The 13,057-nt window shown below is 36.5% G+C and overlaps 1 protein-coding gene across 1 annotated transcript in view; it reads right to left on the reverse strand.

The window, feature by feature from the left end:
- ELP2 (elongator acetyltransferase complex subunit 2) overlaps positions 1-13,057 on the reverse strand; it is a 48,822-nt gene that overhangs the window by 28,782 nt on the left and 6,983 nt on the right. Inside the window, exons 2-5 of the mRNA XM_009334968.1 lie at positions 12,041-12,126; positions 10,079-10,229; positions 8,709-8,786; positions 4,318-4,382 (exon numbers count right to left, since the gene is read on the reverse strand). Of these exons, the coding sequence (XP_009333243.1) occupies positions 4,318-4,382; positions 8,709-8,786; positions 10,079-10,229; positions 12,041-12,126 (380 nt within the window). The remainder of the gene's footprint in view (positions 1-4,317; positions 4,383-8,708; positions 8,787-10,078; positions 10,230-12,040; positions 12,127-13,057) is intronic.

The following is a 13,057-nucleotide window of genomic DNA, read 5'->3' on the forward strand; positions in this document are numbered from 1 at the left end:
TGGAAAGAAAGGCAGACAAACAGAAAGACAGACAGACGAAAAAGCCTTTCTCATTGTGTTGCTACTCTTTCTCAAAATCTTTGTCTTTGGCTTCAGAGGAGATGGTGAGCAACAGTAACTCACCCAAAGGAAAAATTTTACAAGTATGAAAAAACCCACTCGGAAATCAGTGCCTCTCTCTAGTCCAACGTTCCGGATATTCTCCAAAATCACCTTCCCGTCTAACAATGTTACTCAGCTTCTCCTTGTTCTACATTTGCAGTCTTAATGTCACAGAACGATCTGTATATGAGATACATGACCAGAATAGCTTAACAGGAACTTCCATATCAGAAAGTTTTGGTCTTAAGAATGTGTTCTCACAGCCACCTAAGCCTCATTTGGCTAGTCACTTCTGCACTCACTGGCACTTCTGGATGTGGCATTCCATATAGATGTTTATGTTAAACACCCAACTGGTTATGTGTAAATAAAGGCAGGAACAGCCCAGGAAGCGAGATCAAACAGCAACCTAAAGGTTTTTCTGAAGACGATGTGTTTCTGGCAATACATTTAAAAAAAACCCAGTTTTTAGCATTCATATTTCAGATAATAGATAAAACACCTTTATTCTTTCATTTATACGATCTTTGACATAATGCTCTGTATTTTACATTCACCAAGGTTAGTCGGTAAATTTATTCCCAACTGAAAGACTGGTTCAGGCTGAACTGTTGCTAACATTCTTGTCTTTTATGGTTCCTTTTATGTTAAACAGTGTGCATATCTCCTGAAACTTGATTTTAATATTAATCTAAACACACATCTAATCATTTTCCTATTTTTAATTTCAAAGCGTTCCGGGTTTTTTTTTTTAAATTATCTTCATCATCTCACATCAAAGAGAACTATTAAGAAAAGCAGATATTTGTTTCCTCCTTAAAAAGAGTAAAACTAATTACTTTGAGGTTATTAATACCACCCCGGGTTTCTAAGTCATTTCCCAAATAGGCTTTTAGGCACTACTTAGCCTTAAGTCAAGCATGCAGTTCTTTTGTGCTATAGAACAAGCATTCACTCAAAATTTTCAAGATACAATAAAATAATAAATAATAAAAATTGTCCACTGAAACTGAGCAAGGAGTAGCGTTACTGTTATGCCTTCTGCTTGGTTTTTTTGTATTGTTTTTGCCATTTTCTTTGAAGTCTGTGTCTCTTGGTATCACACATTCAGTTTGTTCAGATGTATTCTGTTCTAAAGCTTTAAAGCTTCTTGCAGATGCATATGGTCATTATTTTTAAACGATTCAGTCAAAGTTTTTATTATTGCCTAGGTTATATTTACAAATATTTTGATCTGTCATTCTTCCCATTTTTACAGATTTTGTTTCTACAGTCTCCTATTTCTCCTTCTCTATTTCAGTTTTCCCCTCGGTCCTCAATGGATACATAAGAAGTTACAGTACCAACAGTTAAATCTAACAAAAGCTCACGGTCCGACTCACCTACTTCGCAGGCTTTCCCACGCCTCTTAACTAATCTCTGAACATTTTCACGTAGCAGCAATCTGGTCTCTTTTAGGCAAAGAATAAAGCTGTTCTGTAGGTAGCAGAACTAATGAAGCCAGGTTGTCTGTGGACATGCCCAGCACGCTCTGCATAACTAACTCTGCCCATACTTTGGGTACATGTCCCTCAGGACCAGGCTGGTAGTACTGTTTGGCAAATTTGGTAACAGAAGTCCAAGTCTTCTCAGTTTTTCTCCATCAGACACTAGATGCGATATCCCTCCTCTATCCAGCTGTTAATCTCATTGAATTAGAAAGAGCCCGAATTATCTCCGAGTCTCTTATTCCACTTTTGAATTAGGCCAAATTATTTGGGGGAAACACAGTCAAACATGCACCGCAAAATCCCACAGAAACCAAACTCAACACAGAAATGTTTTGGTTTAAAGCTTTATTTTGATCCTCTGGTTTATTTAATTCCCCCTCCATAGGCCTGTAATATCTCAAGCAGGAAGACATAATGGTTTCTGAAAGATTTTTTTCCCTGGGTACTTTTATAAATCAATACCCTCTTTCAAGAACTTGGAAAAGCAAAGTTCATTTTCTCCCTACTGCTTAACACAGTAAGGGATCTCTGGGTAGAGAGTCTTAAAGGATTTGAAGCCTGCCCACTCAACTTCAAAAACCAAGCAGTTTTTATGAATAAATATATTTCAACTGTAAAATTAATGAGTTTATCAGAAGGCAGCCTAAATCAGCTAACTGAAGATGCCTCATCCTCCCTCAGAGTATAACAGTGCCCTCCAAATTTCATTAGAACGTCCCATTATGAACTTACAATCTACTTTTGCGTTCATACAATCTTTTTTAGGATGTTAACTAAAGGAAGAGGTTTCCAAGAGTCACAATTAACAGGATAGAGCTACAGGCCCTTACCAGTGAGGGAATGACGCAGAAGTTTGGATTCTAATCACTCTTCTACGCTCAGTTCTAGTAAAAAATGGCAGGACAACAGTAACACTTCCTTCAAATACCTTTAAAAGTACTACAGAAGCCATCTGTCAGCAGATCTGAGAAAATGTGACTAAAGAGGAGAACCTCCCTTTAGCAGCTAGGAAGGAATTTATGTCAGAAGGCTCGCAAGGATGTTTTTATTCTGTTAATAGCTGTAATGCACTACACAGGCACTTTTACTCCACATGGAATCAAATTTGGGCTCTTCTCTGAGGTCTGTACAGTCCACTTAGTTAAAAGAGATGTTCTGGAAAGTTAAGATAGACACCAACCAGAAGTCCCACCTCATTCAAAAAAGAGAGACTCTGAACACCAACTCTGCCAGGACAGCTGGCGAAAATACTTCCTAAAATTGAAGGTGTGAAAAATAACACGTGTAAAATAAGAGAAAATTCCTCACCCCTTGTATGAATAAAGTTTCCTACCTCCAAAAAAAGACAGCACCATAAACTTGCTTATGAAGCTGAAGATGGAGCTTGTTTATTCCAGCTACCTCCCTTTATCCTCCACAGACTGACTGCATTTAAGAATGGCTGAGGTTTGGTCAACAACTGGCAAAACAAGTTATGTATCTCTGAACATTTTTGGCAGTCAAACTGCATATTATTTGTTAATCTCAACCATAGAAGAAAACAAGTTCCAGATTTTGAATGAGTAGAATCAACTGCACAGCCACTAAGGTAAGAGTCTTTCTTTAGCACGCTGAGAATCATGAATGGCATTCTGCCATTGCTAATTCCTAGAGAATGTCATTAAACTGATCTACCTCATGAACCACATAGGGAAAAAAAAAAGCTAAGAAAGCAACCCTTCTTTCTCGCTTAGCAGTCAAGAAATCACTGAACATAGCAGATAAAGGATGAAGTATTTATTTTATTGACGACAAAAAAAAAAAATCTTATTATTGTATGTGGCAGCGTGAACAGGCAAAATTATCTATAAAGTAGCTTTCCTCTCTCAAAAAGCAAAAAGGAGTATCTATTCTTTAATCTCTAAGGGGACTGTGTCTGAACAAATCCAGAAGAGTAAGTGGTTCCTACGTACGTCAGTTTCAATGGGGGTTTCCTGCATGTTAGGTTCATTGGTGCATTGGGGGCAGCATTTGTAGTTTGAGGGGTTTTTTAAGGGAGTGATAGAGAGAAAGAAGAAGTGACATTGACTTCTGTTTTGGAAAACAGTCATTCAAACACATGCTTTAGAGTCTAACAAAACTTCTGAACAGATGCAAGAGAGGACAGAATCTCTTTCTAGTGCTCCAAAGGAACATTTATCCGTATGAAAAACTAAAAGATTGCCAGCTTCTGAGTAATGCATGAAAAATGTGTGTGCTTTTAGAAGATCAGATACTCCTTCAAATACTCCCTTCAACATTCACAAGCATTCATCACAAAGGGCATACTTAGCAACAAACATACAATTCCACAGATAGAAATGGTATCAGTTTTATTATAAGAATTTATAAACTGAAAGTAACATCATTTCCATATGAACCATTCAATGCACGGATACTCAATAAAGAAGGACAGTCATAGCTATTTTATACCAGTGGGAATAGAAACACAGGGTATCTTCACGCAGGGAAAAAGTAAGAAAAACTAACACTTTTATGCACTGAATCCAACTTCAACATTCTGTATGTGCGTTTCATCACTACCTAGAAAAATGAACTATTTGAACAGAGGTAGTTGTATGTGATGGCTATCTAGAGACAGACAGTAGTTATTGAACAACCTCAAAAAAATGAGCAGCACACATGAGAAGAAAAGAAGCAAAAGAACTGAGTAATGTTCTGAGCAAGAGACAAAAACTGTAATTACCTGACCATTCTGCTGTATAAACAAACTTATTTTGCAGTCATCACCACCACAAGCTAGGATTGGTACTGGAAAGGAAAAAAAAAGTCTTCATTACTCAAGTTACAAAATCTAATAGTCTAGGATATGAAAAATTATATAAATAATATAAAAATCAATATAGCATCAATAAATATATTTATACAAACAGACAGGCAAGCATGATACCACTTTATGTTTTCTGAATTAAGACACCTAATACTATTTGAAATAAACTAGTATCTCAAGAACACAAAACTGAGACATTATTTTGGCATGTAAATAATGTCTACAAATATTTAAGATGCTAAAGAGTAGTTTCTTTCAAGCTCACATATCTGTAGGAAGTTCAAGTATCAGAGATTTTTAATTAATTATGTTTATTTTATTGATATCAACAGGCATTTTCTCTAAATACAAAAGGAGCAAGCAGCAAAACAAAATGACTCAGAACTAATACAATTTAAGCTCCTAAATCAACTGAAATAAGTATACAGATGGAGTTAGCGCAATTATTATACATGAAATAAAAAGACAGACAGACCAAAAAAGGAAAACAGACCATCACTCACTGTACACAAGGATATGAAAGCAATTAACATTATATACACCTACTCGAGCCTTGCATAGTAGTTTACTTCTAGGAGCTATCTAGAAAGTGCGCAAAAAACGTAAGTCTATTGAATCAAACCAGACAAAGTTGTGTCTAAGGGGGCAACAAGAGACTTTGGGCAGTGTGTTAGTTCATCTCTTCCACAGAAGATGATGGGGAAAATAGTTAACCCTTACTCCATTCTTTTTGGGTCATAAGGATGAAGTAGTACTGCTAGGGACTGAAATAGTAAAAGAAAAGGAATTAATTAGAAAAATTATGAAGAAATAAGTTATCAAGGCTAGACATTCGCATTTCTCAAGTCTGGGTAGAAAACAAAATACTAAATTTCACTAAAATCAACTACTTCCTTCAAAAAAACTGTCATCCCTTTAAAGAGATAATTTTATCTTTATTACGGGTAAACCAAAAATCAACTTGAATATTCATAATAAGTTTATGCTCTGTGCTAATTTCTTCCTTCTGTCTGCACCAAATCTGTGCCTAGTTATCTGCTGCTCCTCTCATGCTTCTAAGTCACATTTCACCTTCTTACACCTCCATCACTCGTTTCTTCTCACCAACCTAAGTCACATTTCATCTCCATCTCCTCCTTGTCTTACATGTGGCCAAAACCCACTGCTTTGGACTGGAGGTAATGAGCTGTTTTGAAAGAAGACCTGGTCTTCAGGTCCACGGAAACTGGGCAAGAGCAAGGGGGGGGGGGGTTCCACAAAATATGATACGATGCATATTCTTGGAGCCTGTATCATCCTTTCCTGAGAAATAAATTTTATGGGCCATTACAGTAATTACATACTTACTCAATGGAATAAGAGTTTGACTAATAAAAACAAGAGAATTAAGATCTAGTTGCTGTATCAGACAAATGCAAATGCTTTAACTGAAAAAGTCCTATCAAGAAGTATATAGCTGGCAAAAACAGACTATTATATAGTTTTTTACTTAAATGCTCTAGAGTAATAGAATTGGGATCTGATTGAGGTAAAGTCCTACAAAGGAAATAGAAAAAAAAAAAAAAAAGAGTTGGAAACTGTGGTCCAATTGCAATGAGGACAATACGATCGGCAAAGCTTTTTCAAATTCACTCGCTCTTTTTCACCTGTTGCAATTCAGCTCTGAGGAGATAATTCTTATTTGTCAGAGGCCAAGCTACAGCACCACAATTATCCAAGGTGGTAGGAAGAATCACAGTATATGACAAAAGAGCTGATCAAGATCTGTAAAATAGTAAATCCTATTCCCAGTATTTTAGAAGCAGAGTTGCTGCAGACATTGGAAGGCAAAAAAACCAACCAAACAAAACAGTAGGATGCTTTTCTTCAAGACTCGGAAAACAACTGTAAAGAAACTCCTTAACTAAGAGGCTGTCAGTAAAGTGCTTAAGCTATACTCCAGCTGCACATGATTGTTCAGGTTTTTATGAGCAGTCTTATTGGCTTTCCCCATTTGACTTCTTCACAAAAATGGTTATTAACTTTTCTTTTTTTTTTAATCATTTATTTTCAAGGACAATCAGTTAAATATTAGGCATCGTGAACTTAATGTCTTTTGAAAGTTAAAGCATCCATTACATATGAATCAATTTTCAACATAAGCTTTAAATTTCTTTGCTTGGTGAAATTAGAGGTTCCTGTAAATGCTTCTAGTTCAGGAGAGTAGTTTATGACTTCTAGAAAAGTAATTCTGTATTTAAATCCTGACTTAAGAACTGCAGATTGTCCTCAAGAGAAAAGCTTCTTTAAATCTCAATACGGCTGCCAACATAGCCTTCATAGAGATTTCAGAGCAACTCCTCAAGTTATCATAGATCATTTTTCCCTGAAGTTCATTAAAATTCCAAATTGCATTACAGATTAATGTTTCTGACAAAGTGATCAGCAGTGAGATTCTTAATAATATATTTTAAGCTACTTTATTTTGATTTCAGAATTAAGATACTCCTCTGAACAAAAACAGTTCAGTTGTATGGACTACTATGTCAGGTTTACGGAGAAAACACTGAACATGACTATGCTCTATCAAAAGCCCCTTTATAGATTTCTAGGGGAAACATTTCTAACCATACATTTATGGTTCAAAACCAAAACCGTTTCTTGGTAATTTTAGCAGCACAGATCATTCATATTGCAACTGGCATTCAAAACATAAATGTATAGGATTTTTTTTTAAATTTCCATACAAAACCTACACAAATAATTTCTCATTTGAAAATAACTTCAGTTCTTCAGAGAAGTAAAGTACTCTTTCAGGTTATGAGCACTGTGTTGTTTTGGATAACTAATTTGAATTGGGATGGGAAGAGCCCATAATAAAGGATTGTCCTGCTCTGAATGCAACTTTAAGCAACACTGGGTTTTGGGTACTAAGGGAGATTTTCACAGCAAAACAAAATGCTTGTTATTCCACCATTTAAAGAAGCTTCAAGCAGTCCATGCAATTTCGGTTTCAGAAGCGTTTAGTTTTAAGAATTAATATGATAATCTTCATTGAAGGTTTTTCAAAAACGGTTACTTCTCTACAACATGATTTCAATGTTAAACAGATGCACTACTCAAGTGTTACACTGAGAATTTCTTACCTGTACAGTATCATAAATGAAGAAATAATCTATTGCTTTGCAATATGAATTTTATACTCATTAAACTGGCACTACAAACACTTCACTTCTAATGAAAATTCACACTGGAGGTAATGATTTTAATTTACCCTCAAGCCTTTTAACTTCATCTCAACAACCACCTCTTAGTACATCTACAGGAAAAATAGAGAGTGAGAGAGGTTTAAAGTTCTTCAGTGGTGCAGACACTGCTTTTGATATCAGACACACTCTGGAAACGGACATTGGCATTTCCAAATGGGATGACATATCTTGATAGAGCTTTCGTGCCTCCCAGAATTATCACAAGCCAAAGAATAAAATAAGCTTCTGTATAACTGCTCTGGAGGCATATAATCAAACAACACATCAGCGTGGAACACATGCAGCGAATAGTTGAAAACTCCAGACAGAAAAAGTACTAAAGTTTCTTACTCTCTTGGGAGCCCGGCACTCTTCCATCCAGGTGAAAGGTTCTAATGATACCTAAACACAAACCTAACTCACCATATTTATGTGGCTTGTATTGCACTAGAGGATACATTTAGTTTTAAAAAAAAAAAAAACCTTCTACAGATTTGCAACAGAAGAATATGTTTGCGGCAGGCTACAAAATCTGAACATTTATGTTAACAGAAAACTATATAAACCAAACTGAACAGGCAGGTTAAACTTGTTCAGCATCTAAATTTTTTCATGTTTAAGACTGAACAGGTGATAAACACTGCTCCTTAATCTCCAATTTTTGATGCAGGCCTGCAGATTCTTTTTCTGGATCTTGCCCTTCAATCCAAACAACAAGAACAAACATAAGCAGCAGCACCACAAGGAGCGGGTGAAACTAACAGCATCATCCTATCTCATTCACTTACAGTCCTGTTACTCCCTTTTTAAGCTCTCTGTCTCAGAGTTCAACTAAAGAACTCCATCTGAGCATCATTCTGAAGACTCTGTAATCAGCCAGTATTCTTCTAATTGCTAAGAAGAGTCCAGTGAGAATCTTTAAATACAACCAGCAGCTTAGGCTGATTCCATAGAAGACAAAAAATATGGCACAAGGGTCTGCATTCGGCCAAATGAAAATCCTGTTACACATTACACACAGGGGATTTCTCAGATTTTACATTTCCTGCATTGATATTCAAGATGTGCAGCTGTACTTACCATCGCTGCCAGGCAAGAAGGATAAGCAGACGTCCATAACAAATCCATTTCCAAACTGCAGAATTTCAAGGCATTTAGCTGGAAAACAAGAACAGACAGTGTTTATTTCATTCATCATAAGTATTACAGTTACCTTGTCATTTCCTCTTGTCATTATGTAGTTAAAATTTCCAATTCAATTTTATTTTAAGGAGCTGAAAAACTTCTACATTTTTCAAGAGCCTAAATAATAATGTTATCTTCTGTGGACCCACAGAAATTCATCCAGAGTTAGCTGAGTTAGAAGGTAAGTCACTATTCTCCACTGAGTATTAGTGTTGTACAGCTTCACTGTGGTAACGTATCAGAAGCGATAAATACTGCAAATTATATCTGTGGCAACAGCGTTCACTACACAGAAAGCTAAAACTGAATCCGTTTGCTACAAGAGCAGATAGAGAGATGAGCAAAAACCAACCTTCCTGCAAACACCCCGGAGATCCTAGAAGTAGTTAAACTGGTAAGCCATCAAGATCAGAGTAACCGACAGGGTAGCAGAAAAACCTCTCTATAGAAGCAGAATTTAAAAAAAAAAAAAAAAAAAGGTCCTTCCATCACTGGAACCCACAACAGCAAGACAGAAAGGAAGGGACAGGACTTCATGGTGTTCTTTGGGAGCATGAGAAATGCCTTCCAGAACATGGGACTGAAGATTGGCAACTCCCACCTATTTCTCTCATGTAGGCAAGGCAATGGGAAATCCTCAAGTACACCAGATAAGGAAGAAAGTAGCTTGAGAGACACAGTCAGTACAACTCAACTAGCAAATAACACTTTAAATCTAGATTATCCACCCTATTTATTTCTTACGTATTTCAAAGAGCTGTTCTCCCACGTGTCCATGCAAGGGCCTAGTTCACCAGAAGGTCAAGATCCTATTATCCCAAACTTCATTGGACTCAATTCAATAGTAACAAACAAGTCAGTAGTTTAACCTCACCTTTTTAATGCCAGCATTAATCATCTTACTAAGTAATTTTACTTCACACACACATACAGCTAGTCTGCCCCCACGTTACAGGGCAAAACGATGGTTCAGATTATCAGATTCTGAATACATATTAAGAAGAAACAAGTAAATTCGGCCAACACATCACTGATTAAAAACAAAGAAAAATCATTCTGAAGAACAAATCTGACCCAAAGCTGTTAAACTAGTGTAACCCTCAGCTTTCAAAGAGCAATACAGGGGTTTGAGGTACCAAAGTCTGAAGAGAAATCAATGTAGTTGCATTAAAAGATGTTAGTATTTAGCCAAGTACTTCAATGGATAAGCATTCATCATTTTTATTAAGCCAGTATGTTGTCCCTAATGTTAAAAAAAAAGTTACCTTCTGAACCATGCCGAGACCAGACTCTCACAGTGGAGTCAGAAGCTGCAGAAGCTATTAGCAGATTTAAATCAGGTTCATCTGACTGGTAGACAGCATCCACAGCACAAACAGCTTCAGCGTGGCCTTTGAGAGGAATGCTTTTCACAAGCTGAACACATCAGAAAGTTTTACAAAGTTTTAAATTCCAGCAACTTATCTGAGAGAATTTTTAAAGCCATTTTAAGAAATAAAATAATTTAATACTGAAAACAAGTTGTATACCTGTGATGGCAGCTTGGCTATAGCCAAGCTATGCTTAAGCTATAGCATATTCCAGGAAAACACAGAGAAGGGATACAGCAGTAATGACTGTTAACTTGATAAGACTTTGTTCAAAGCTGAACAGAATTAAATGTTCCTGTGTACACTATACAAACCCCACCATTCCTTGAGGAAAGCTGGAAATAGTATAGAAGTTAAGAGCAGTTTTCCTTCCTTTTTCTCCTTCTCTTGCCCCTCACCCTAAGGAACATCTCATAAAAGTTTGGAGAACCTTAGCGAAGGAGACAGAGCAGAGAACACAATGGAATAAGTAGCAGCAATGTTTAGTGTGTTCTCGCAAATCAACTCCTTCAAAATACCGACATGAAAAACAAACCCTCTAAATTTAGACTTAAGTACCTACCTTCTTAATGAATGAATACAGGTGATTCACTTTGTAACCTGTTCCTCATAAACACGAAGAGCAAAACGAGAAGCTTTTAATTCTGTGACCTGAAGTCATCCAGCATTTACCCAAATTTTGCCATAAACGCACTTGACATCTCTTTCCAAAATATAGCGTGGTAGGCCACAGTTAAGAATTTTCGATTGGTCCGATACAGAACTCTGCCTGTTTTTAAGAATTTACACTAGTCTAGAACTGTCATTAAAATGTGCACATTTAGCCACATTCTTTTTCAAAGACTGCCATAAGGCTGTGCACCTCATCAGCAGAAGAGGTTAACAAAGAAATCTGTAAAGTGTTTTAAATAAATATGTAAACAGTTACAATAGATCAGGATGAGAAATTATTTGTTTCTGACAACATTCCCCCATCAAACACACCTGATAACAACTACTCTAGGTGCACTTCCCCCTACTACAGATTCTCATTCTTGGCATTTTAAAATGCCAAGTCTAATCTAGTTTGAGACAGCCTATGAAATGGATTACCCACACAGCCATTCACAAATCAACGCCTAATATGTAAGATTTTCGAAGTTAGATGAAAAAGATATTCTATCTAATTTATCTAAATTTCAGTTCATTCTGAAGGCTCTTTTACACCATACTCCATCTTTTGCCTTACATTTTTACAGTATGAATAATAAATTAGCACATCTCCTTAATTTTCTCATTTTTGCTGACAAAACTCAATTGTTGCACAGATTTTTTTGGTTTTCTTTTGGGGAGGGGGTTTTTTGTTTATTTGTTTGTTTTAAATACCTACCCCAACTTGTGTATCATTCTGGAAAGATTACCTATATACAAACACTACATGGTTACACAGATTGAATGGAAATCACTAGAAATGAGGAAGAAGGGTACAGGAAACGTCAATTAAAAATGAACCTCAAAGTTTCAAGATTTTAAGGCAGCTTAAAGAAAAGTACTACATGAGATCAGAAAGCTGATGACTCAAGAACGTACAAACAGCATCTTTTAGACAGGCTAGACAAATCCACCTGATGACTGGTTAGTTAATTTATTAATGAAAGCTGATTTGAAAAAAGATCTGAACTACAGAAAAGAAGAAACAACTTTTAAGGTAAAATATAGCATGACAGAATACCAACAATTTGAAGGATATACACACAGGCTTTAACAGTCAAGGTAAAACGAAGAGGTATGAATACGAAATACAGACAAAACAGATAATTTGTGGTGTGTGAGAAAGTAGGGGCAGGGGGCTTAAAAAAAGAGATTATTCCTGCTTACCTGATTATTCCACGCTCTTGTTCCTTTCCATTCCCAAAGAATGAGTTGTTTATCAGATCCACCAGAAATTAACTCTGTTTCAGAAGCTAAAAAAACACATTTTGGTTAAGTTTTGTGAACACTAACTTTGCAACAGCAGTCAACAACACAAGCAGTTACATTGGTTACTGCTCAGAAAATATCACCTATCAGCTGTAAGCAAAGCTTCCATCAAAGTAAAGTATAGCTAATACAAGTTGCACTGTGCAGGACAGTTTAAGAGCAAAGGTATCCTCTAAGACAACAGACACAGAAGAATCACAGGAATATTTAGAGTTCCGTATGAATGTGATGAATATATCTTTCAAAAAAGATTCTCAAATCCAATAGTGTATTTTAATATTTTCTTTTTTTGTTTGGTCTTTTTGGAGGATAGGAAAATAAAGCAAAGGAAATCTAACCCAACAGAATTCAAAGCTTCACATGAAAATATAATTCCCAAGTTCCCTGAAAATAACTTTTTTTTAATCAATTTTACAAATAAAATGTTTTAGTGCAACCAGTTGAAAGGATGGCAGTTTATGCCACTATTAAAGAGGAGCGTTTTCATCTCAGTACTTCCCCCCCCCAAAAAGCAACAGGCACGTTACATTAACAGTCTAATCAACAGCCCCATTTCTCTTTGTCAGTGAGTTTCTATACATGCCTAAGGGCAAGAACATGTGCCTTTGAAAAGTCTGCACTAAGCAACTTTAAAACCTGGAATTACTATCAAGCAGAAGCCTCATAAGGGTCTCAGACATTTTTATCTTAAAGGATTATTTTTTCGTGGATATGACCTCTATGCAACTTACATTTTTGTAGTCCGAGATTTCTTAAAAGGCACTGCAAATCGGCTTACAGAATCAAAATACGCAAAACTCCAAACAAACCCTTAGTAAAGAGCCCAGTGGCAGCACAAGCACCACAGCCGCCGATCTGTTAGAGCCACCGCAGTCCCAGGCAAAACAGCCTCCCGGGCCGGCGTCGCCCGCCGAG

This window comes from Pygoscelis adeliae, unplaced genomic scaffold (genome assembly GCF_000699105.1).
Source record: "Pygoscelis adeliae isolate BGI_AS28 unplaced genomic scaffold, ASM69910v1 Scaffold312, whole genome shotgun sequence".
Lineage (NCBI taxonomy): Eukaryota > Metazoa > Chordata > Aves > Sphenisciformes > Spheniscidae > Pygoscelis > Pygoscelis adeliae.